Source organism: Apodemus sylvaticus, chromosome 9 (assembly GCF_947179515.1).
Source record: "Apodemus sylvaticus chromosome 9, mApoSyl1.1, whole genome shotgun sequence".
Lineage (NCBI taxonomy): Eukaryota > Metazoa > Chordata > Mammalia > Rodentia > Muridae > Apodemus > Apodemus sylvaticus.
This window is the reverse complement of record NC_067480.1, coordinates 46,618,476-46,645,614: the sequence shown is the minus strand read 5'-3', so window position 1 is coordinate 46,645,614 and position 27,139 is coordinate 46,618,476. Positions and strand designations below refer to the sequence as shown.

The following is a 27,139-nucleotide window of genomic DNA, read 5'->3' as shown; positions in this document are numbered from 1 at the left end:
ACTTTGAGCTGTGAGCATAGAAAGTGTTCATTAGGGAATGAATATATGTGCTGGCAACAAAGACAGCTTTAGAACTCCAGGTGCTTATTGCTATTCTATCCATTAGGACGTTCAAAGTCAAATGTCAAGGACTTTGATGTGGTAGTCATTTCAAAGTAAAAACACCAGGAAGGAGTGGTGCTTTAGACCTGATACCTAGAGGTCTCTGGTATATCTCCTAGTTTTAAGGATGTGTTCTCATCCACCATCCAGCAGGAATAGTTGTTCATTGTTCTGTAAGGATGCTCTTGTAAAATGTGTTAAGTGTACAAGGATGAGCTATAAATACAATCAAAGCACTAACGCTTTGGGTTACAACTGTTGGCAATGAAGAGGCTCCAGATCTTCCATGAAGTTGTCCAGTATATGGACATCATAACAGACAAGGAAAAGACTAAGTATGATAAATGTAGAGATCACATTGGCTGCCTGCAAAAGTCTTTAGCACAAGTTTAAGCACATTCTCCCTCCCATACATTCTCCACTTTCAAGGCAGCAGTAAGTGTGGATAAATGATCGATAAAGTCTGTCAAATGGAAGCTGAGTAGCTAATCAAGGAAAGTTTAAAATAGAAAATGCTTCTACATCCACCCACCTCGCCTTTAAAAATAGATAATGTATGCATTAGTTAAGATTCAGCTTACTTTTTCGAGGAGATAATGAGACGGGGGGGGGCGGTGATTTCTGTTGTTGCAGGACGAACATTATAACCATCGGTGTTCAGAATTATCTGAACTCATCCACATATCCTCACCAGTCAAGTCAAAGTAACCATACTAGAGATACAACTTGGCTACTTAAACAATCCTTGAAGCTTTTAGATTTGATGGCAAGGCTCTGTGGGTAATAAACTAAATGGCGAGATTTCCTTTACGCCGCCCATTGAGAAGACACAAGGCTTGTTCACAATTGGCTGTCATTGATTTCAAATCACCTTAATCCCTCCAAGGCCCCCTCACAGAGCTGAAAAGGCTCCCAAAGCCAAGCCTGATGTTCACAATAGTAGTACAGGTACAGCCACAACCCCATGAAGGCATTATTTTATCACCCTGTGATGTTGGTGCCCATCAGTTTGTGTCCCTGCTTAGCCACAACTGTGACATCTGGGCAGTCTGGAATGGATCTGGGCACACTGAATATGTAACTGGCTCCCCTCAAGGAATTCACCCGTTTATCTTCCTTCTGCTCTCATGTCTTGACATGGAAGCCATATTAGCAGAGATCACCATCGTTTTTTGACTTGCTAGTTCAGGTGGTGTTAAAGGAACGGCTCGTATTAACAGCCTTCCAACAATGTCATGTGCCCTGTAACTTGCTGGGCTATAGTAGAGTCTGCCCTTGGATTCAAAAGCATGGACAATGACACCATACTGATATGTCCTCCAGGGAGACTGAACATTGAACTCTTTCTCTGTGTTCTTTTTTTTAAAGAAGGGAGTCCTTGGAGCGCAAGTGAACCCAGCATTGAGCCCGAGGGAATGAGCAATGCCGGCACGGAGGAAAATTACCACAGAAACATGTCATGGCTTCACGTAAGTGTCCATAGAAATCTCTAAAGCAAATTCTTTTCAGCACTGGGGAAGATTCCTAGAGAGAGAAACAGACTGTCGACATGAGAGCACTTCTAACAGAAAGTATAGTCTAAGTTAGCTGAGGCACTCTACTCAGGGTGGCAACATTATTCTGCTAGACTGTGTCTGGGTAACTAAGACCATGGACTTTTGTTAAGTGGCCAGTCTGTGGGTCATCACATGTCAGGAAAATCTATGAGAGACTGAGCTACACTGATAATCAAAATACCCTGAATGACCCAGGCCAGACAACCTGGTCAATTTTAAACATATTATCATGAACTTGAGAGCAAGGTTGGTGTCGTTTTTTCACTGTGTTAGGGATAAGCATTGGTGAAGGGTTGCTGTGAATATGTAGTAGTACTCATGTACAAAATTATCGAAAAAAATTAAGTTGTAAATGGGAATGTGAAGATTCTACGTGAGAAGATAGATAGACAGTGTGCAAAGGCATGAAGCCCTCCCGTAAAACCTTTAGGTGTAGGTTGGAGCAAAGACTTGAAATAGGAGTGAGAAAGGAATGTGCTTTCTCCTCATAAGATTCCTGAAAGAATATCTCAGCTATGTGAACCTTTTGGTGCTCTTCTTGTCCTGTCCTTAATATACTCCTGTCTTTTCGTGGACAAGGCAGATGAAAAATGACAGGAGCACAGTGATACAGAACGTCTTTATGTTTAGAAACCTATAGGATGGGTACCCACAAGAAGGCACCTGCTAATAACTATGGGATTTTTTGATGTTATGTCCGTGTTGGCTGATTGAAATAAGTGAATCTCTGTGGTACAGGGAGTTGATCGTTGGCAAAGTTGTGCATGTATCCATACACAATGTGCTAGGGAGCTGTCTAGACTTTCTGCTCAAGCTGTATCTAAAACTACTCTAAAACAAGTTTTCTTAACATAAAAATGTTTAGAGGCTTCACAGGATCCTATTCTATGGTAAGGATTCACTCTGTCCTCTGGCAGATAACAAAAATATTCCAATATTTATTTCCCAGAGCAGTGAAATTGTCAGTATCTATTCCTTTTGTCAGCTAGTTTCTGCGTGGCTTCTTTATCATCCAGTCAGTAAATAGCTAGAAAGAAGTGGCTTTGTAAACACTCAGTGGCCTTCTTCTCTCTGACCCTTTTTTATTGGGCAAGCCACTTATTTTTTTTGTTCAACAGGGGTGTTCATACCATTCAAGAGGGAGCTATCTATAACAGGGTTGGGATCTCAGTTTCTCCTGTTTGTCTGATATTTGGGGGTACAGCTTTACCTCGGGTCTTCTGCTTGTCTGCTGTAACATGGTCCCTTTGGTGGCTTGGTCAGTGAGCTTGAAGCATGTGCTGTCCACGTGTGCAGCAGCCAGAGGAGGGTGCTGGTTGTGTTCCTTTATCACTTTCCATATCATTCCTTTAAGGAAGCATCTCTCACCTTAGCCTCAAGCTGACCCATTGACCCATTTCAGCTAAGTGAGCCAGCTCTCAGGGTCTGCCTGTTTCTGCCTGCCCAGTGCTAGGGTTATATACACATGCAGTGACACCCAGCTCTTCTGTATATTCTGAGGCTTTCAAAGTCATGTTCTCATGCTGACACATACTCTCACACACTAAGCCATCATGTTAAACCAGAAGCTGCTCTTATTTGTTTACCATGTGAAACCTCGAATCATGACAAACAGCTTCATTAAAGAGTCAGCTAAGAAGAGATAAATCGTCATCATATACGTAGTCAGAGAGGGGCCATTCCAATACCTTTGCCATATGCTAATTGGTGAGAAGCAAGTTGTTAGTCTAACTCACACTCCGTCGAAGGAGCTTTAACAGAACATAAATACTATATTGTATAGATCACTAGGTGTCAACTTAGAAATATACCTAGTAAAAGAATGTTAGTGGCAGGATTTGAAAGTTATAGATTATAGATTACCAAACCAGTTGTACCTGACATCAGAACTTACATATGAGAATTTTCTGAGGCAAAGCTTAGTGACATGCTCTGTGTGTGTGGGGGGGGGGGGTACACTTGTAAATCTTTCTTCATGTTTCTCCTGATCACCAGATTCAGAATAATGAATAAACCTTTAGAATTCTCATGTATGCCTGCTTCACGCTGCAGTATAAAGCAAAATATCCAAAGACACATAGTGAACCTTGAGATAGGTTAAAAATTCTACCAAGACGCAATTTTCATTTCTTGAAGACCTTGCAGGCTCAGATCTTGTTGGCAGGGGTATGCAGGTGACTGTTGGTGTCATCTGCACCTCGGAATAAATAAGCCCTGTTGGTCTTAAGGCAGCTCTGTCTGCCAGGTCGGTTCAGTTGGCCTCCTCTGCATGTATGTGCACTGTGGTCTCATCCAGGACAGTGTACAATTTTTCACCGTTTAGTTTCCCAGGTGACAGAAGCCTTCTCTATATATTCTTCTTTAAGGGAGATTACTTTAAAAGTTATACACCTGGGTTCCAATTCCTAGAACCCAAACTCAGGTCACAACCATCCAAAACTCTAATCCCAGGAGATTCAACACCCTTTTCTGGCCTCCACAAGCACCAAGCATGCGTGTGATACACATATAGACATGCAGACAAAACACTCATATACCTAAAGTGAAATAAAATTTGAAGCATTTTTAAGTTGTAAACCTGGGGTCTGGGGGCATGGTACAGTGATAGAGCACTTGCCTAAGCATGCACAGTTTCCAGAGTTGTATCCCTAGCACAAGCCACAGACCTGGGGTAAAGAGAAGTAGCTCGGTGCTGGATATGTATGTCCTTTGCATGTGCAAAGCCCTAAATTTCAGCACTAAAATTGCAACTTCAATTTGCAAATTTCAGTTGCAAATTCAAGGCCCTTCATTTCTATCTTAAAATAACTGTATCCTTTAAATCAGCCAAGTTCACTTGGAGAATCCTAATGGGAAATCTCAGGAAATATAGTTGAAACTGTTTTTTTTTTTTTTTAAAGAGAGAGCTAGGATTGCTTTAAAGTCACAGTAGCAACTGTGTGGATGGAGCCAGAGAGCCTATGGTTGAGTTGTAAGGAGACTTCGTGGTGGGGCTCAAGTTTCATTACAAGATGACCATTCAGAGTGAAGGTGCAGAAGTGTTTCCAAGCACCACATAGTACTGGGAGTAGTTTGGGGTACACCCTGCTATTCAGGGTCAGTTAGAGAACTCTGGAACTGAACTCAGTGCTGAATACTCTTCTGTATGGTTATGATTACATTGTAAGAGCTGGGATGAGGTTCTTGAAACTATTTGGAAGTCATATACCTCACACCCAGTGTTTGAGTGTCTCTAACAGATCCTTTTATCAATCGTGTATGGAAGGAGAGCAAAGGACACGTGCACAGAGACCGGCCATTCTCCTACAGGAGAGTCTCTGCCATTCTCCTACAGGAGTGACTGAGCTACTGTCATTTGCTCACTGATTAAGAGCGCATGCTCTCTGGAGTTAAAGTAAATCAAAAAAAAAAAAAATCACTTACTTGAGAGCCAACCAAAAAGTCATTTATTAACTATAGACATCTGAGGCTTAAATGACTGAAAACTAGGAGTTGAATTAGAAAACATCAGAAGGATGGAAGAAAGACATTGCAATTTCTGTTTGATGGAATTTTTCATTTTCTCCCAACCTAGTTGTCTGTCTGGTGATATGTAATCTACTTTAACTTCAGAAAGCCTTTCTATTAAGCAGAATTTTAATCTACACTATAAAAAATATACTAAGAAAACAATAAAATTTTAGTTACCAAATATTAGGGAGTGTCCTGAGGCTAGGGAGGACATCTAGTTTTGCTCCAAGCATGTAAACCTTCAAATTTTGTGCTCCTGTGTTTGTATTGAACTAAGTTGTATATGGCTTTTTTGGTTTTGTTATTTTCTTTACTAATAAGACATTGATAATTATGGACAAAAACAAGCTATAGTTTTGAAATTTTGAGTATGTAAATAATGTATGTATAAGCAATGTGTAAATGTGTATATTTTATACTTATTCTTATAGCACTTGTATCTGATAAGATTTCTGTAAATACATTTTATAAAATTATTAATAATAATAATAAGAAGAAGAATTAATAATAATGAGTTCATCCTCTGACTTTCTGACTTTCCCTCTTCCATGCTTCTGCTCCCTTGTTGCCTGGTTAAATGTGTGGGATTTTCTTTTTCTTTTCCAGGTCATGATCTTACTATGCAATCAACAAAGTTTCATTTGCACACATGTGGACTACTGCCATCCACACTGCTACCTGCACCACAGCCGCTCCTGTGCCCGGCTGGTCAGGGCCATTAAATTGTTGTATGGGGACAGTGTGGACTCCCTGCGTGAGAGCAACCACATCAGCAACGTGGCTCTGAGGGGCAAGAAACAGAAAGAGGTGAGTGAGCAGTCACAGGGTAATATACCAAGGGCAGGAAAAACGATGTATTTATAGTGATGTTTTTATCTTCCCTGGAAATATAATATCAGGCAAAACCAAATGTAACAACCAACAGATCTGTGCAGCTCTAAGAAAAGACAGAAAATATGTGCAAGACAGGCAGATGCTTCGTCTGTGCTTGTGAGTAAACATGGAACATTTCCCTGGCCTTTGTCTTATAAAAACGAATTCAGAGAGATTGTGATGATTGGTAAGTAACCTCAGAGAGAATAGCATCTCCCTGGGAGCTGTGAACATGACCCCTCGCATGACAAGTAAGACTTTGCAGGTGTGGTTAGGGAGTGTCCTGGATTGTCTACATTGGCTCAGGGTAGTTATATGTCCCATCATATAGGAAGAAAGGACTTCTGGGAGTCAGGGGCAGAACAGATGACAATGGCAGACAGCTGGGAGGGGCCATGAACCCAGAACAAACTAGAAAACTCCAGACTCAGAGAAAGTCAGGAAACACTGGATCCTTCCACATCCTTTGAAATGTGTGACCTTCAGAACTGCAAAGCTCACAAACCCGGGGTATTTTAAGTCTTGGGTAGTTTGTTGGAGCAGCAATACAGAGCAAATAGAAGTATGCATTATGAAGCAATACAAGCAATAAATGGCTCAACCATCCACACAGATGAGCCAAGCCACACTAAGAAAAGTCGTTCAAGATGCTATCACATTTCCAAGCATTAAGCTGCTCTTTCAGTTGAGCTGCCAGAAGGTGACCATGACTGCCTTTCCTCCTGCCAAGGAACATTTCAGTTACCCACCTGCCCCTGAACAGTGTAACCAAAATGACCATTCCATGGAATGCCCTGGCTTCCTCTCCAGATGCTTTTCTCAAATGATTTTGCAAAGAGATTTTTATGTAACACCTGCTCACCTCAATAAACATTCTTTTTTTTTTTTTGGTTTTTGCTTTAATTTATTTATTTATTTATTTATTTATTTATTTATTTACATTGCAGCTATAGGCAAACTTATCAGAGCAGATAAGCTATTAACTGAAAATAAGCAGGAGAAAAGGATCTTTCTACTACAGAGTTTACAGTCCAAGTTTGGGCTTAGATTGGGAAATAATATATACTACAAGCAGTTTGAGAATGTGAACAATGAGACCAAAAATGCAGTTCAATTATGTAACATGTTTAATATTTCACTGTTCAACATGGTGTTTTTATATCAAAGCTTTTTTATTTTAATTTGCAATTCCAAGTTACAGTCCATCCTAGCAAGAAAGCCAATGGAACAAAAACTTAAAGCAGCTAGTCACATCACACTCACAACAAGACCGCAGATTAATGTATTTATGCTCATTTGTTTGCTCAAGAGTTGTTTTTTTCCAACTTTTATTCAATCCAGAACCTCCTGTCTAGAGAATGGTGCTACCCACAGTAGGCTGGGTCTCCACACACATTGATTAATGGGATTAAGACAATCACCCACAGATATGCCCATAAGCCAACCCAATGTAGACAATCCTAGGTTAAGACTATCTCCTCTGGTGAGTCTAAGTTGTGTCGCCATTATATAATAAATATTATTCTCCTTACTTAGCATTTCATCTAAATTTGAAGGAATTTTACTTAGGTTTTTCTCATTGCCTTTTATTTGACCATCCATCCACTTATCTATTCAACAGAATTGTAACGAACCTCAGGACCATGCTGAGCCCATATATTGTTCAGAGTGTAATAATGGACCAAAGAGGACTGAAGTTCTAGCCTAGTTGCCCTAGCATTCATAAGTCCTGGGTTTGATCTATATATAGTACCTCATAAACTGTGCGGTAGTGGTGCATAGATGTCATCTCAGCACTCAGGAGATGGTAGAAGGAAGAGAAGAAATTCAAGATGTTCTTTGGGTACACAGTGAGTCTGAGGCCATCCTGAGATACATGAGACTGTCTCAATAATAATAGTAATAGCTCAAATTGCCCAAGAAAGCCCTTGTCTTCAAATGTCATGTCTTATCTGAGGGAAAGACACTAATCAGACAAATGTTTAGATTGATTTAAATTGCATCCATCGTAGCTGCAATGGAGAGGCACACTACTGAGAGCTGAGGATTTGCAAGGGGAAAATGACAACCTTTCCAATAAAGAAACAAGTCGCCTTTTGACAAAAGGGTTCTTCAATATTAATTGAGGTCAGGACTTTCTATCCACAAAAGAGGTGAGTGCATGGGACCATGGCTGCAGCTCTGATGGCTGTGGTCCACGATGAGGCTCCATATGCAGATAGAGATCCTACTCATACCCAATAGGGCCCAGATGCTTCAGTGTTTTAATCTATCCTTTGAGTCCCAAGGATCCTCTGCCACTGAATTATGAATCCTGAGATTGAAGAAATCGTCCATTTTGTATCCTATGTGACATTCTAACAAACTACTTATGTGTGAAAGAAGAATAGTAAATATTGACTAATTAGCAAGGTTATAGACCAGGATGACTTGTGAGTGTGACTACCTGCTGCTCTCCTGTGAGTTGTCAGGAAGCTTCAAAAAAGCCATGTGACCTTCCGTTGTGGCTTTTTCCTTTGAAGGAAAACAAATAGATGTGCCTTCAAGCTTTATAGACTTTAAACTAGTCATCCAAGTGAAGGAATGATATATATTAATGGTGTGTGGCAAACATTGTATTTCCAAAATACAAGCTTTCTGCTCAACCCCATTTTCCCTCTTCGTAATAATTTTGATTTGCCTGTTTGGAATCTGTCATATGAATGAACAGCACCCCCCCCCTTCCAGAAATGGAATAAAAATGGAAAAAGCGCAGTACGTCAAGGCAAAAAGCAATGGTCTGGTTAGAATCATCTCTGCGCAGTTGACATTTCATCCGTGTTTCCTCTTGAGCTGGTTCTTTGGGCAGAATCTATTTGTGATGCCCAGTATATTTTATATCCTGCCAATAGATCCATCTGAAAATCTTCACTTTGCTTCGAATGCTCAGGAACTCATTATACGTTCTGTTACTTAGTCTCAGCACCCTTCAAGCAGGAAGCTTTTATTTTCTGTCTATGTATTTTCATTCTTCTGTATTCATGATGACTTCACCAAAGAATTCTACAATGTTTTTTTTTTTCTATACCTACTGAAAGTTAAGGCAGTCTTGGGTACTTTGTTCAACTCTATGCGTTTAGAACTATATTCTAAATAGAGTATAAGTTCACTTAGTGCTTGATATGAAATAAACAGAGTTATTTCTTAGCTGCTGCTATAGATCAACTATAATAATCAAGAGTGCACAAAACAAGCTTTTTCTGTCAGTCAAACAGAAGACTGGGGTCAAGGATGCACTCATCACCACAGAGAAAGGACCCAGTGTGGGTGGATACGATGAAGCCAATGCAAATGGCAAGAGGAAGACCGGTTTCCTACAGAATATTTTTCCAAAACCACTCCTAGTGCTATTCTGAGACAAAGAGCAGATTATATCTCAATCAGTAGGCCAGAAGGAAACACAACTACTTAACAACAAACATGCATAATTTGTGTGTCTAGTTGCCTTTTGGAAAGAATCACTCCTCCATTGGTGTGCTGTTCTTTCCTAAACCATAAAGAAACCCCTCCCAGGACAGCCCGGCCGGGTGGTTCCTACTTTCCCAAATTTTCAGTACATATTACCTCCATCTTTAAGAATGTTTTATGGCACATGCCTCCTCTTTTGTTTGCCTTTACTATCCATTATCCTGCTTGCCTTTTTGATGCATCCCTAAAGGGGAGGCAAGGGAAGCCATCACCATAAATGTGCTCTCAGCAGAACCACAGATGTTAGCTAAGCCCCTGGCATAGGGTTACACAATAAATACTCTTGAATTATTCAATGAATAAGTAAAAACATTACTTTAAATAGTTAAATATTATTTTTCTGTAATCAATAATCATTTAATGAACAGAATTCCATTCAGACAAATTTACTGAAGCCAGGGTCAAAGAAGCAAGCAGCCAACCCCTGCCCTCCCCCAAGGAATCCATCACCAAAGCTGCCATCTGGCAGCTCCTCATCTCTGCCTCTCTCTCTCTCTGCATCATCTCTGCTGACTAATCTGTCCTCTGGCCATCAACTCTTGCTTTGCACATATTATGTTTTAGACTGAAAATCCCAAGGTGGTAACACTCTTTCTAGCCCCTAACAGTTCTCGCTATAGAAGAGTAACTTGTTGGTGCCTGGTTCTCTGTTTAAGCTAAATCCTGTAAGTGAGGATTCCTTAGCCAGTCCAGACTGATTTTGCATTGCAAATGTAATCTAGAGCAATAAAGTATGGCTAATTTTAAAAGATACATTAATATACATAACACACACACACACACACACACACACACACACACACGGCAATAGTTGGCCTTCCCCAGTAACCCTGAGAGATCTAATGCCCTGTCCTTATGGCTATCTCTTTTGACTCATCTGATGTGACAGAAGCACATCAGTACTGGATAAGGTCCTTGCTACATAAATGTTCCTGAAAACAACAAAATATCTATTTACTCCATACAGAGAAGGAGGCAGCACACCAAAGGAAGGATTCCATCCAAGCCCAGCTCAGTGAACCGATGAGTTATACACTCCCGGCCAGCTATACTAGAAAGTCTCCTTGACAACAGAATTTTCTTTCATATAATCTCAGGGTGCCTCATAAGAGTCTGGAGAACCTCTCGAGGGTCTACCCTCTCTCCTAGTGGATAGGAAAATAGTTTACCTCCTGCATGTGATCACAGTTATTCTGCTGCACAACAGTATGTTCACATCTATCCTAAAGCAAACAGTTGAATACAGTCCTCTCATAGTGATGACTTCTCTTATTTGTCTTTGTTTATTCAGCTCAGATTTCTCGATAGATTCTTGTTTGATGTCTAATTCTAACCATTTATGTAGTCCAGTGAGATCCCAAACTGCAGAAACCACTTCTAGATGCCATAGGAACCAACCCAGCATTCTATTTAATGCTTAGATTTGGGTTTTTGTCTTGAGTTTCATTTTAAAAGCAAAAAAAACAAAAACAAAAACAAAAACAAAAACAAAACAAAACAAGAAATAAAACACCTTTCACAGTAGTTTCATCTGAGTCAAGAGTCATACCAGAGAGGTACTTCAGGACTCTCACACACTACGCCAAGTCTGTCTTACACATGTTTCCATCACTGGTATTTACCGCCTGACTCTAAGTCATTCAAACAGTGTGACCAGTACGTGGCTCTGAAGGGAAAGTCACACTCCAGGTGTCATACTTCCTTAGTACATGTGCAAGCATGTACTCTTCCTGGGAGAGCTAGCAGACAGAAGCAAACACAGCTCTGTGGGCCCAGCACACTGGCTTTAATGTAAGTGCTCAGCCTTTCTACTCTTGAACTGGACACTATTGGGTCCTATAATTTAATGGAGAAGAATTATTTATAAGTAATCATGAAAGGATACAATAGCTAGCCAGAAGACAAAGGGATACACTTGTAAAAGTCAAAATGAATGACCCACCCCACCCCCAGAAAATACTTAGTATAAAAATCACAGTGAAATGATTGTTTACTATTGTGTGCTAAGATGCATCAAGGGAGGAAGACTAAACTGAACCCAGGAATTACTGTTATTAAATTAGAAATATGGGCATTTTTTTTGCTTTTTTCATAGTTTCTATCTTTTCTTTTACTTACTATTGTGTACTTTACACAATACACAGATAGGGATTTTTAAATATCACAAATCTTTTCAGAAGATATACCTCTACACTTCTGTGGGAAGCTATTGCTATAAATAATTTTTAAAATTTTTCATTATATATATATATATATATATATGTATGTATGTATGTATGTATGTATGCTATTTATACAGCATATTTCCCAAGTGTTTTATGTTCCCAAGCACGTACTTCCACGGTTTTTATTCTTTTTCTTTCAAACCCACAGCTAGAGTTCTAATCTTTTTTTTTTTTTTTAATGTAGGTTCATTTTTGAAAGATGGTCCCATACCAGCCCTAGAACAGATTCATTCATTGTCTTGAAATTTTTTCAGAGTTTTAAGAGAGTTTCTTGGATCATGGGCATGCTTGTAGATTTGCTTTTTCTTTCAAAATATCTCCATCTTACACTGTGAAGCTCTGCCAAAAATTCTTAAGACATTTAGTTTTTCTTTTGGCATAGAGGAGAAAGCGTTTCGTTCGCATGACCCTGGTAAAACAAATGAGCTTTATTCTGTGTGAGCCTGCACAGGCTGGAATGCAGAAAAACAGGAAGGAATCAGAAGTTGGAATTAATAAATAAGGAAGGACCAATTCTCCAAACTGTGCCAACCCTTCTAGGCTTGGGAGTAACGTGAAGGCGGTGTCTCGTTTTTCTTTGTGTAAATAAAACAGCCAGGCTGGAGCCAGGTTGAAAGCATAGTTTGACAGGAAAGCTGTTGTTTTCCATACTTTTTTTTTACCTGTACAATTTATGTTGATATGATGGGTACTCTCAACTTACCCCTCCCCTGCAGCCCTGTTTGTCCCTTTCCAGCTTAACACTTGAAATACTTCCTTTCCTCCTGACAACATGCCTCAACATATACCTTAGAATGGAGTGTGTTTTAGCTACATTATCATTTATTTAAATTTGTTTTGCTTTAACCACTTGACACAATATAATCAAACTGGAAATGAAAGCCAGAAATCTTTATCTTTCCCATATTCGATAATTAACTAACTTTGCAACTTCGTATGTGTCCTTGTTTTCCTTAAGGTAAAGGAGATGCTTCTTAGAAATTATATCTAATCCCCCTTTTCTTAACAAAACAAATGCTTTTCAGAAAGTTTAGAACTTTCTTTTTAAAAAAAAAAAAACCTTAAAATTATGCTTTCAGTTAGAGACTAGTACCAAGGAGAGAATGGGGAGTGAGGGGACATAAAGCACTGTGGATGTGTGACAGTACTTTCAATAGACACTTCTCCTTCTCTTAGTGCTCAGATAAGTCATGCCTGAGGACACCTTCCCTGAAGAAGAGAGTTTCAGATGTCAACCTGGAAGGGAAGAAGGACTCTGGAATGCTGAAGTACATCAGGCTTCAGGTATTAGCTCCTGGATCAGAAACATGCATTGTTCACTGACAGGAAAAAGCCCCTGTGCACCCTGCTTCATGAGTGTTTGTGAGGCAAAATGGAAGCTGGCACTGTGTCGCCATGAATGCCCACCCCCTTAACTGATGTGCAAGGGGAGAAAAATACTTCTTGCTGGGCAGCTAGCTACCATAGAATGAGGCCTACAAGTCTGGGTGCTCTGCACCTCACGCATTCTAAGGTCTCCAATGAAACTAATCTCCTACTAGCATGTAATGGCTAGCCTAAATTAGACCATCTAGATTCATAAGTACAGTCTGCTTCTCTGTCTCGGAGACTTGAACAAGGACTTTCATTTGCTTTCTTCTTTGTTGTCTCATCTATGGAAAGAGGATTGTATGAATATAACCTATCTTTAAAAATTATTGTATGGATCAAATAAAATAGTTCATTGGCCTATTTGTCTAGGTGTTGGCACACTCTTCTACTGCTCCTGAAAACTAAGCGTGAAATCAACCCTTTCCTTCTGGGGAGGAAGGGCTTTCATGTTTTTCTGGAATGTTTGCAGGGATGACTTATATATTCCCTTCATATATAACCTGACTTATTAGAAATAATGGATTAAGTAGGACTTTATGAGTGGATCTGAGGCCATGGCCACAGTGCATAATCATATTATTTCAAAATGTCATCCAAGTTCATGCTGCCTTCAGAAATTAACGTTATAAGTGGGATCCTTTATGAGTTACAGACCCCATGTTGTGGTTTTCAGTGGAAATCTGCCAACACAGAGAAAATAAAAGAAAGAAAACTTTAAAAATCTACCAGAATTTTGAGGACAGATCCATTGTTGTTGACTGTTTTCTTTTCAGTAGAGAAAAAAATTAACCATGGAGTATAATTGTAAAATTGTTTTTGTGATGAAAATATTATAAGATCAATATTTCTTTCTGACTTACATCAACTAATAATATATAAGGTCTACACGATCCACTCCCATTTTAAGAAATATTTTAAGGTCACCAAGGGGAATCAAAAAAGTGAGGTGGTTCTTCAGTTTCAAGAGGTAACTGTTATCTTAAAAGATTTTGAACACAATGGAGTACTATTCAGCCATTAGAAACAATGAATTCATGAAATTCTTAGGCAAATGGATGGAGCTGGAGAATATCATACTAAGTGAGGTAACCCAGACTCAAAAGATGAATCATAGTATGCACTCACTAATAAGTGGGTGTTAACCTAGAAAACTGGAATACCCAAAACATAATCCACACATCAAATGAGGTACAAGAACGGAGGAGTGGCCCCTTGTTCTGGAAAGACTCAGTGAAGCAGTATAGGGCAAAACCAGAACAGGGAAGTGGGAAGGGGTGGGTGGGAAAACAGGGGGAGGGATGGGGGCTGATGGGATTTTCGGGGAGTGGGGGTCCAGAAAAGGGGAAATCATTTGAAATGTAAATAAAAAATATATCGAATTAAAAAAAAGATTTTGAAAGATGATTCGCATCTCTCCCCCAGGTGATGAGCTTGTCACCTGCTCCCTTGTCTCTGCTCATCAAGGCAGCTCCAATTCTAACAGAGGAGATGTATGGAGACATCCAGCCGGCAGCCTGGGAACTGCTTCTCAGTATGGACGAGCACATGGCTGGGGCCGCAGGTAAAGAGGCTCTACCTGGGACCCGGCTCCTGTGGCCATTAGTGACTACAATGTTGAAACAGAAAAAGGCACCTTCAACTTTATGTCAGGATGATGGAAGTTTCTAGACCTCTAGATTGAGGTCTAGATAGAGGTGTGCATCTGAGAATGTCTGCAGAGCTTCCTTCAAATTGTACCATTGTACCATGCATTTATATAGATCTCTCTCGAGATATTAGTGTTCTATGACTCTAACAGAGTACTTTGGAGTTGGTATACTTCAACTGGTAGGATGCTTGATTATTATGCACAAATCCCTGGGTTGGGTCCTCCGTGCCACATAAAGCCAGGCAAAATGGTACATGCTTGTACCACCTCCACTCTGAAAGGGAAGGCAAGAAGAATAGAAAATTAGAGTCATCCATGGCTACATTGTGAGTCCAAGGTTTGCCAGGGCTATATGAGACCCTGACTCAAAAAACAAACAAATAAAACATATACATTACCTGTATCCAAGAAGTAATAGTTTAGGCAAGATGACAGGGATGTAAAACTAAACTTGGTGTACTTAGAAAGCTTGAGGGTATGAGTTTGGCAACTCCCAATGCGACTTATACTTACTTATAGCATTAGACAGCTGAGTGGGACTCTGGCTGCTTCTAGACTATGTTTTCACAGGTATGGACTTACCAACATAACTGTAGTCAATTGCTAGTTAAGTCAACAAGTCATATAAAACTGTTGTCCCACTTAGTATGACATCAATTGTTTTTGGAACTCATGACTTCTGTGGTGATGTATACCTATAGTTCCAATTTCTAGGAGGTGGAGGCAGGAGGATCCTGGGTTTGAGGCCAGTCTGGGATAGATAATTGTGCTTCATTCTAGCCTGAGATATATGATGAGACCCTGACAAAAAGGAAACCTCGAGGATTAAGGATGGTTCACTTGCCTAGTGCTTGCTTAGTGTATACAATGTTCTAGATTCATCTCTAGCCTGTAAATAAAGAAATTAAAGTAGTGATGGATTTTAGGTGATCAGTAACTGATGACATTTATAGTACTCATGAGACACAGGTGTACTGATGTGTGGACCAGCTGAAACAGTGGCTGCCAGGAGTCTCTTGAAGAGGTCTGTAGAATAAAGGAGCATAGAGATGGCCTAGAAGCACACTAGCCTTCTCTACCTTCAAACACCTTAGAGAAATAAACTGAACAGAAGCATTTACCCCTCCTCCGCAAAAAAAAAAAAAAAGTGAGAAAAGCAGAGCTTTCAACTGCTTATCTATAAAAGCAAAGGAATATAAATTATTTCCAGGGATTTTTATACAGGTACTTAGAGGAAAGAATTACTGTTAAAAACAACAATAGTATATACTCTCACATGCACACACACACACACAAACACATAACACATGCATATTATTGAGTTTGCTGGCAGCTTATGACTGTTACAAGAAAACTATTTTGGTGAGGATAATAAAGTAGAACTCTTCAGCAATGTAAAATATAAATGTGATGTTTAAAATTTGAGGCAGGGTGAAATACATTTAAAAATGAAGAATAGATTTTATATGGCCAGTAGGCTAAAAAGTTTTGTAGAAAGCTAATGATCGTAGTAACTAGCATTTACTGTAGAGTTATGTCATATTCTATTGATAAAATTTAATTGGTTTTTGGTTTGGTGGGGGTTTTATCAATTGCTGGTGTTTTTGAGACAGGATCTCACTGTGAAGCTCAGGCTGGCCTTCCACCTCCACATCACTTTAGGATTATGGGTGTGGGCCCTTATGCCTAGCACAAGTAGCTCATACTGTAAAAGAGCAAACTCAAGAGAGAGTTGAAGGAACTTGTGGAAGTTTGTCCCACTCAGAGTCAGAGAGCCACAAAATCAAACCCAAACGTTAAGAATGCACATGGTAGATAGCCCTTGCTTTATATCACTTTACTAGAGAAAAATAAAAGGGCTTCTGAACTGCAGTGCCCTTTCCACTTCACAAAGCACTTTCCAGACTGGAAAGATGTTCAGGCAGTCCTCGTCGTCCCGTCCTTCCCCCCCCCCCCCACCCCACTCCGAGAACCAGACACAGAGCGCTTTCCTGTGCATCATCTTACCTTACCTTACTGGAAGAGCAAGTGTAGAGTCAGGGATTATCATGTACTCATCATCCCCCTTCCCAGACATTTGTCCAAGATCACGCAGCAATTAAGTATCAGAGCCAGGACCCAACCTCAGTTCTGTTGGCACAACTGAGCATGGTTTAAGTCTCTAGGGAAGTGGGAGAGAATGTAGATTATGTCTTTCTGCCTGCCACTGACCCTTCTATCTGCGCTTTGGGGTTAATTCATTTCTCATTATTCACAAACCCTATAGCTTAACTACCACCCAGATTTCTTTTATTAATATTTAGCTTTTTCCAAAATGTAAGATTTTAAGTCTTCTGATTCCTGAAACCACTTTTGCTTCTCAATCCCTAGGAAGAATAGATGTTCTAAGGAGTATTTACATTGTGAACTTTGCTTCTCATATACCTGATAGAGCTGAGGTTGATTAAATGGCTGCCTTTCTGTCCCATTCTCTGATCTCTAATGAAGAGTCTAGCCATTTCCTAAACAGCACATTTCACTGTGTAACTCTTTTGGTTGCTTTCTCTGGCTCTTCCATGAACCAAAGGAAGTTTTTCTTAGAATGAGTATTCTGTTGAAATGTCACACTGTTTCTGCTTTGGCACCAGCTACTAGATGTCACGGTCAAACATCATTTGTTGGTTAGTGTCTATTGTCTGGACTATCGTTAGCTTTGGCCACTACTGGTGGCCAACCACCTTCACCTCCAAAGTGGTTGAAAGGAGACAGAAGGCCCATATCCCCATAATCCCAGAAACAACACAACATCTTAAGATGTGCAGCTGATGAATTAATTGTTGGTTGTTTCTAGCCGCCATGTTCCTGTTGTGTGCTGTGAAGGTCCCTGATGCTGTGTCGGACATGTTGATGTCTGAGTTCCATCATGCAGAGACCGTACAGAGGCTGAATGCCGTCCTCAAGTTCCACACGCTCTGGAGGTTTCGCTATCAGGTCTGGCCCAGGATGGAGGAGGGAGCACAGCAGATTTTTAAGGTGAGAGATGCTGTCTACATGGGAATTACATCAGCACAATCATCTCAAGGCTTGTTTAAATCCATAAAACACAGCCTCACAGTACACAACCAAAGAATTCTTCTTTCATCCAATTATATTAGTAAATTTAACTCATATACAAGTAAATTATATTTGAATAAACAAATTGAAATATGCAAGAATATAGAACAAGAAATCCAGTCAGTAGCGACCTTAAATATCTCAAAGCCATTGTAACCATCCAGGCATCTGGTTGTCTACACACATACAAATGTCTAGGGTAAAATAGAGTGGTTAGCACAATTCAGGATCATTTTGTTAAAACATCATTTTACTGATAAGCTAACTGAGGCCCAAAGAGGATCATCCTGTGTCCTGTAACAGAGAAGTCTTAGAACCCAGTCTTTTCCTCTGATGTTTCTTGCTCCTCTAGCGAGCCACTTGAGCCCTGACACTACTAAGGCAGACTGTCTTATTCTACCTCAGACTTACCTCACCTCCTACTCCATCCTCCTTACCTCACTCTTCTGTGTCTACTAACAGATCCCGCCTCCCAGCATAAACTTCACCCTGCCCTCACCAGTACTTGGAATGCCATCTGTCCCAATGTTTGACCCTCCGTGGGTCCCTCAGTGCAGCGGGAGTGTCCAGGACCCCATTAACGAAGACCAGTCTGTGAGTAACAGGCCCTTTCTTTTCATATCTTCATCTTGCATGGAATACATGAGACCATTTGGCCATTCCTGTCATGAGAATGTCATAACACAGAAAGCCATGGTGACCACCATTTTGGAATACTAGAAACTAGCTTCTATCAAGCTACATTTGTTTTATTGTCAAAACATCAGACAAACAAGCATTTGTTCACTGGCAAAGGAAACATTTTTGGTACAGTTTGTTGTTTGTTGTTAGCTCACACAGCTACAATGTGTAAGCTTCCCAGTGGTTAAATACATAGGTCCAGTAGGAGTAAGAAATGAAGGCTGTAGCTTCTGCTTCTTTCTTATTTTCTCATCTTCTTGTTATCACCACATCACCATTGCTACCATTACTCAAGACCTCGAGTGTTACACTGCTTGTATGTATCTTTGCTACATGTAACATAGCTCAGATACAGCTAAGTTTATTTACATGAAAAACATAGCATGTGCCTTTTGAAAGAGATGATTCATCAAAACTACACCATTATCATCTATTTAATAACACACCTCTAAATTAAGAATAATGGTGTTATTGCCTCAAAAATGAAGCATTAGCATCACGATTAAGGAAGCATAAATGGAGTAGCCACTGCATGGGATGAATCTTCTGTTCTTTATCTTATCTTTTGTCTGTGGATCAGTAGATTGGTTTTAATATTTTTTTACTTCATATTCTACATTCAACCTGGGTAACACTTCCTAATGTCCTACTTTCCATCCAATAACATTCCCCTACAAAGTATTCCCAGTGTGATGCTGTACTTATTGATAAACTCTCTTTACCTTGTGCTAAATAGTTGATTGATAAAATGAGATAAATCTTATAAACTTATTTGAAAGTCATCTCTTTCTTTTTCCCTTGTAAGTTCTGCCTTTCTATTCTATTCATATCAACATGGTATGATAAACATATTTCATTTAAAGCCTGTTTAACAAAAGTTGTTCTTCATGTTGAAACAGTGAACTGATATTATCCAAACATGTAAAATAGCATCATTTCCAGAGTTACAGACATTCTTGAGGACTTAGATAAAAGTGGGGGGGGGAGTCATCAACTGTAGAAATTTAATACAAATTTTAATGTATATATTCATGAGTTTGATCGTGGGTGGCCTAATGTTTCCTGAGGGAAAACTCCTGCCTTTAAGTGGTTTTGGGGTCACCCTTTGTGCCTGTGACCCTGAAAGAAGCTTGACCATGGCTTTGCCTTTGTGTCTCCACAGAAATCCTTCTCTGCCCGGGCGGTATCCCGCTCTCATCAGAGGGCAGAGCACATCTTAAAGAACTTACAGCAGGAGGAAGAGAAGAAACGCCTTGGTCGTGAGGCGAGCCTCATCACCGCCATTCCCATCACCCAGGAGGCTTGCTACGAGCCCACCTGCACACCCAACTCAGAGCCCGAGGAAGAAGGTGCCCTTATGGCTGACGCAGGCTTCATGGGGGACCATGCCACAGGGAAAGGACTTCCTTTCTGAGAAACAGGGATAATACAGTGTGACATGCTCTCCCCTGTTTCTGCCTTAGAAGGGGAAGAGATGCTGTTTTCTAAAGATTAGAACTGTCCTGTGTCTAGAGAGCGGTAGTAACCTTGAACTAATCAGTCTGGTAACAAAGCAAGCATTGGCTGTGGTTCAGGAAAGCTGAATCCACGGTGCACAAGACAATGGCAAGTACACTGACTCTTGCTTAAAATGAGATAGTCCGTTCATTGCTTCTAACCTTCACAAGTGTAGATTGCTCTCTGCCGATTACCAAAACTGGACTTGTGAATCACTGTAAATTCCTTGATTCTCTGGGCTGGTTTTGTGGGAAATTTTGAAAAGAAATGTTGGTCTCCCTAGAAGGTCTTTCTTTTGTTTTCCAAGTGTTCAGTAAGTTGCTTAAGCATTGTGGTCTGCAAGCAGCAATACTTGATAGAAGCACGAGTTCACTTTGTGGTGATGATCAACTGGGCTATAAAACCAAAACTTACATCCCCTGTTCTGTTTGCCAGTAGAAGAAGTCGCCAATCTGACATCCCGTCGGCTGTCTGTGAGTCCATCCTGCACCTCCAGCACCTCGCACAGAAATTATTCCTTCCGCAGAGGGTCAGTCTGGTCCGTACGCTCGGCAGTCAGTGCTGAAGGTGTGTCCCATTGCCAACGTGCTGTTCTTGATGACTAATTTGTTCTAAAACATACTCTAAAATCAGAATTGCTTTGTAGCTCAAACTTCATATTTAGGCATGTGAACAATTTTTGAGTTCAAGGTTTGTTGGTAGGGTAGTAGTATCCAACCTTGTTCTTTTGCTCAGACATATCTAGATGTCCATTTTTAAATTACTAATTGCACTCTCCCTTAAATTTTCTTGTCACTATTTTCAAAAAAAAAATCCTTCAGCTGTGATTGAAGTGGTCTATCTTTGTTCTCATAATTCTATCAAACTGATCTGTATTGTCTTCTATGCTGATCCCAATACCAGGCAGTCTTGGCTCTGGCTTTTGAGATAACTTTTATGTTGGTAAGTGAAGGGTGGGGTGGGGTCCTCTCTCACTTTGTTCTTTCCTTTAAGATCATGTTAGCTATTCCTGATCTCTTGGCATTCCTGGGTGAATTTTACAGTGGTTTCATCAATATTCAAAAAAGGCAGATTATGTGTCTTAATCAATATGGGCCATATTAAGGTTTCTTACCTACTTACATGGGTTTTTTTGTCCATTCATACTATTATAATGTGTGTGATTTTTCAGTGTACAAATCTTATACTTCCTTTGTTGAATTTATTCAGATAAACATTATCTAGTAAGAAATTCACCAATCCAACTCTTTTCATTTCTGTTCACATGATTTATTTTTATATTTTAAAACAATGCTATGATTTTTTTCCCTTTTTAAATTTATATTTATTTATTTGCATCCCAAACTCTGATCCCTCTTTTGGTCCTCTCACTCACAGAGACCCTCCTCTTACTTCTTCCCATCACCTCCTCTGGAAGAGTGGGGCCTCCTCTGGGTATTGGCCAACCCTGGATCATCAAGTCTCTGCAGTGTTAGGGAATCTAATCATCTCCCACAGCTCAGACAAGGCAGCCCTGTGAAGGAATTGATACCATAGTCAGGCCACAGCCTTAGGGAGAGCTTCTGCTCCAGTTGCTGGGGAGGTCATATAGAGAGTGAACTGCATGCCAGTGACAAATGTGCAGAGGGGCCTCATTCCAGCCCTGTGTGTTCTTTGGTCAGTGACTCTGCCTCTGAGAACTCTGAGAGGTCCGGATTAGTTGACTCTGTTGGTCGGCCTGTGAAGTTCCATGCATGTGAGAATATGCATGTTTCAGTCAGCTGCTGGATAGAGCCTTTCAGAGGACAGTTATACTAGGCTCCTGTCTGCAAGCATAACAGAGTGTCATTAGTAATGTCAGGGAATGGTGCTTGCCCATGGGATGGGTCTCAAGTTGGGCCAGTTATTGTTTGGCCATTCCTTCGGTCTCTGTTTCATCTTTGTCCCTGCATTTCTTTTAGACAGGACAAATTTTGGGTCAAAAGTTTTATGGATACGTTGGCATCCTTATTCCTTCCTTGGGGGGGGGGTCTTCTTCAGGTTCCATGCCCTCACTGTTAGGCGTCTTAGCTAAGGTCAAGTGCATTGAGTCTAGGGAGTCTCCCCATCTCAGACAGTGTTATGATTGTTATACATAGATCGTGTCTGAGTAAAGTTCGTATGTTCATGTGTCATCCATTCTATTAATTCCACCTTTTGTTTGGAAATTTAAATACATTTTCACTTAATGCAATTTAAATAAACTAAGATCTATGTCTGACATATTCAATGACAAAAAATGTCACAGGAGACACAGTTTGTAACATCTATTTTCTATTATAATCACTTTTACATTTATATGAAGTATATGAAAGTGCAGCATATTCATAATCGCTCTTTTAAAATCATTGCCTAATATACCCCATCACATCTGAGCATCCCAGGGAGTTGCTGTTGTCTTTGTTCCTGAATATGAACAGTATTTTCTTGTTTCTTCGAGCACCTCATACATTTTTATCGAAAGTGGATAAAGATGTCTATCATCTATCTACCCATCCGTCTATCATTTTCAATATCCCATATGCATGTGATAAGAAGGTAGAATTGACAAGAACTGAATAAAGCCTTTGCCTTCCAGTCCTTCACAGGACCCATATAAAATCTCAAATAGTCACAGAAGTTAGCATAGGAATCTCAAAGACCCATCATTTTTAATATTTTATAAAATTGTTCAATTTATATCGATAGTAAAAATGAGTTTACTTTTGTGTTATATACTGTTAGATAACTTTAGGGTCTTTCTTGACCTTTATTACTTGTACTGCCCTTTATTCTAATTGAAGAGATTTTCAATTTTAGTATTTATTGTATTTATCAAAGAAGGTTAATAATCTGGCTGGGTTGCATCATTTTTGCTCTAAATTCACATGCTTTCTGCTTCTCAATATTTATACTTAAAAATCTTTCACACATAGTTGTGACATGTGGCATCTATAAAAAAATGTCTTAGGCCTCCCTAAAAATTTTATCTTTTAAATTTTATATTAAGAATTTATTTCCTGTCTCAACATGTCTGTTCATCTCTTTCACTACAACGTAAGGCTAATGACAGTGCTTGGGAAGATGGTTGACTTCATAATGGGGGAAGCACTCCCCCACTTCATTTTTATAATGAGGGAAGCACTCTCTATAAAGTCATATTTGTTTTTATTTTAGTGCTATTATAGACTGTATTGCCAAATAGGATTTGAACTGCAAATTGTTACTGCATTAGAATTTTTCTCTCCTTCCAGATGAGGAACACGCCACTGAGCACACACCAAACCACCATGTGCCTCAGCCTCCTCAAGCAGTATTCCCAGCATGCATCTGTGCTGCAGTTCTTCCCATTGTTCATTTAATGGAGGACGGCGAGGTGCGGGAAGATGGCGTGGCAGGTATCATCTGGCCAGTCAAACTGTCCTGTTCTTATGCTACTTGTCTGAAGGAACGAACATCTTGTTTTCTCTTGAACATACATTCTGCTGACCATATGCTGGATTGTTCTGTTTATATATTATAATTACATAGTTTTAACATAACATACTAATGCTATCACTTTCTCTACCTCTTTCCCTTACTTCTTGTGTGACCTTTAGCAAGAATTTTTATTGAAATCAGTAGCTAGGTCCACAATTTTTTTTATTACCGGAAAATATAACAGTACTCATTTGACTATCAAGAGGTCAGTAGTGATTTTGCCCAACTCAGAAATCTTTTTTTTCTTTCTAATTTTTTTATTCAATATATTTTTTATTTTCATTTCAAATGATATCCCCTTTTCTGCCCCCCCTGAAAGTCCCATAAGCCCCCTTCCCTTCCCCTGTTCTCCCACCCACCCTCTTCCCACTTCTCTGTTCTGGTTTTGCCCTATACTGCTACACTACTAACTCAGAAATCGTAACTATTAATTCACTAGCACTAAAGCCTTCATTCCTACTTGATCACCTTCCCAGATATACCATTAAAGAGAGGTTTGAAAGGAGAAATGATAAACTGGGAATAAAATGCTCTATTTACAATGGACAAAAGGTTAATCCTCTTCTCTCTCTCTCTCTCTCTCTCTCTCTCTCTCTCTCTCTCTCTCTCTCTCTCTCCCTCTCCCTCTCCCTCTCCCTCTCTCTCTTTCTCTCTTTTTCTCTCTCTCTCTTTCTCTCCCTCACTCCCTCTTTTTCTTTCTTTTTTCCTTCCTTCTTTCCTGTATTTCTCTCTTTCTTTCTCTCTCTCTTTCTTTCTTTCTTTCTTTCTTTTTTTCTCTTTTATGCTTAGCTAGGATTAGACCCAGTCCTAATTCTGCATACAGTAACCAAGGCTTCATCCACTGAGCTCTATCTCCTATCCTCTTCTTACTTAAATTGTTTTAGATCAAATCTCTGAAGCTCCCCAGGCTTACTTTAAACTCACCTACAGCTAAGGCTTGCCTTGAACTTGCAATCCTCCTGTCTCAGCACTCCTTCCACAAGTAGCTGGGATTACAGACCTATGCAACCAGACTCAGCTAAGGCTAAAATTCTTCCAATGATTAGTGTGTATACTGCCAGAGAGAGCACAAGGGTTTTAATATTAAAACTCAGTGATATATTTTTAACTCCACCCCCAAGATGAGTAAAATATCTAAGTAGTCTCCAGGCTGACAACAGACATGAATAATACTGTTACCTAAAACAATACTGTCTTACATTTTGGTTACAAAATTGCAAAACCTATTTCAACTTAAACTAGCCATAGTTAGTGAAGAAACAAGAAGACTGCCCTGCTAAGACCTCCCTGACAAAGCCTGAGTTTGGGACAAGCATTGGAGTGTTGTTTCACAATATGAAACAACTATAAATCTATAAAAAAAAAGCTATATATAAATATGAATAAACTATACATCCCTTTGGCATAGAGCTGGTTTGTTAGCATAGACATTTGTAAATGACATTGTACACTATATATCACATACGATAATGAATATTTGAAAATAATTTGGATATCCAAGCAGAGGAGATCGATTAATCTTATTGCCTCTCTATGACAGTATTCTCAGTGCTTTGCAAATCCTAGTAGAGAAGGTGTTCTGCATAAAGCTATGTAGAGTTAAAAACATTAGTTCATATATGCTACTTTGAAATATATGTGTATGTATGCATGATCTTTATAAATAAGGAAAACAGAACCCAAATAGTTAGTAGCTTGTTCTATATTGATGAACCTAACAGGTTTCATTTTTCTCTTCAATTTTTTTCTCTATTTCCACATTTAAACATAACATTGCCTTACTGAAGAATGAGACTTCTTTTTAAGTCTTATAAAGATATTTTAGTAGTTTCAACATGGATACCCCATCTCTGGATTGTGTATAGAGCTCAGTGGTAGAACTTTTGCCTTGTCTATGTGAGCACAACATACATATACATGTACACACACACACATGCATGCATACATGCACATGCACATGTGTGCACACACACATTTTAATTATTTTGGAAATATACTTGAAAACAAAAACTTTTATATATTTCTTTTTCATAGTATTTACTTGTATAGCTCTTCATTTCAATTGGACAGCTAATTCCTGAAGCAAAAAATGATATTATTTATTCAAACTATAGGCTGAATGATAAATTCATGCTGCATTCTGAACTGTAAGCTTAGAAGCCAGCAGAGCTGCGACCACTGCTCAGACCAGACTGAAGGGCCTGTGCTATTGACCTCCACTCCTCTGCTTCCTACCCCAAGGATCCAGGGACGTTTAGCCTGACCTCTCTCATAATGAAGGAGCACCTTCTGAACAGGATTTCATATTTATTCCCAGGAACCTAATTACTGCCAACTCAACTACTCTGTCCTACTAAAGTGGAGTGAAGTATCTGGATAATAAAAGTTCACCTCTAGTTCACTTGAATTTTAAACCAAAGCATATTTTAAAACCTAAATAATTGCTTAAGAATTTATAAAGGGATTGGAGAGATAGCTCAGTAGTTAAGAGCATTGGTTTGATTCCCAGCACTAACATGGTAGACCACAACCATCTTCCAGCACCCTCTTCTGATATGATCTTTACGGGCACACACATACATGCAGGTGAAACATTCATATAGACATAATAAAATAAATCTGAAAATTGTTTAAATAAAAAGTAAAATTTAAAGCAGAATTTATACCAAAAGCAATGGATTTGGGCTTTAATTTTAAAAGAAATTGCATTGCCAGCATTAGGTTGGTCTCCAAGACAAGGACAACTACATGTCCTTGCAAAGGCAGTGCTTACAAAGTAATGCCAATACCTAAAGACCTACCCACTCCTGTTTTCTTTTCCTTACATAGGAAAATAGTCAATGAAAAAAAAAAAACACTTTTCACTTTGCAATACAAAAAGTGTTCAGAAGACAATTTTGTTCTATCATAAGCAAGTGAGCTTTATTGTATGTCGCTCTTTAAAAAAATAATCCTGTCATTAATTCTATGGAATTCTCGTACATGTGCATAATTTTAACCCTTCTCTCTACCTCGCTCAAACTCATTCTGGGATCCATGAACCCTTCTCCTTCCACGACTTGATGTTTTGTTTTGTTTTTCTGTTTAGTTTTTACTTTATTTTTTATATGTATGATGTTCTATTTGTCTGTGTACCACATTTGTGTCTGGTGTCTGCAGAGACCAAGAGAGGGCATAAGATATCTTAGAACTCGAGTTCCAGTTGTGACCTATCATGTGAGTGCTGGGAATTGAACTCAAGTCCTCTTGAACAGAACAAGTCCTCTTCACTGCTGAACCATCCCTCTAGCCCCAGTGTTTTCTCTTTTTACTATTATCATTTTTATTAGCCCTTCTCATCTACTTACAGCTGACCATGTGCAAATTGTGTGGGGCTATACTCTTAAGACTGAACCAACTTGCTAATAGCCACATGTCCAGAGAAAACTATCTCTCCCTCAGCAGCTATCAAATGTCAATAGCTCCAGAGCTAAAAGTGTGGACTCAGGAGTCCCTCTCCCACCCATACTGGAGCTCTGATGCTTCAGTCTTGTGCAGGCAACAGCATCTGCTGTGATTTGATTCTGCACCCACTCTGACCTATTCAGAAGAAAGTATTT

The 27,139-nt window shown here is 39.5% G+C and overlaps 1 protein-coding gene across 5 annotated transcripts in view; it reads left to right on the top strand.

The window, feature by feature from the left end:
* The window catches only part of Unc80 (unc-80 homolog, NALCN channel complex subunit), a 181,223-nt gene that overhangs the window by 100,707 nt on the left and 53,377 nt on the right, over positions 1-27,139 (top strand). For 4 of the 5 annotated variants that reach the window (XM_052193540.1, XM_052193537.1, XM_052193539.1 and 1 more), the window contains 9 exons: positions 1,471-1,571; positions 5,775-5,975; positions 12,950-13,057; positions 14,567-14,705; positions 17,623-17,804; positions 18,348-18,479; positions 19,729-19,915; positions 20,499-20,630; positions 23,315-23,458. In XM_052193540.1, coding sequence (XP_052049500.1) covers positions 1,471-1,571; positions 5,775-5,975; positions 12,950-13,057; positions 14,567-14,705; positions 17,623-17,804; positions 18,348-18,479; positions 19,729-19,915; positions 20,499-20,630; positions 23,315-23,458 — 1,326 coding nt within the window. The remainder of the gene's footprint in view (positions 1-1,470; positions 1,572-5,774; positions 5,976-12,949; positions 13,058-14,566; positions 14,706-17,622; positions 17,805-18,347; positions 18,480-19,728; positions 19,916-20,498; positions 20,631-23,314; positions 23,459-27,139) is intronic. The other variant, XM_052193538.1, reaches the window with a different exon arrangement.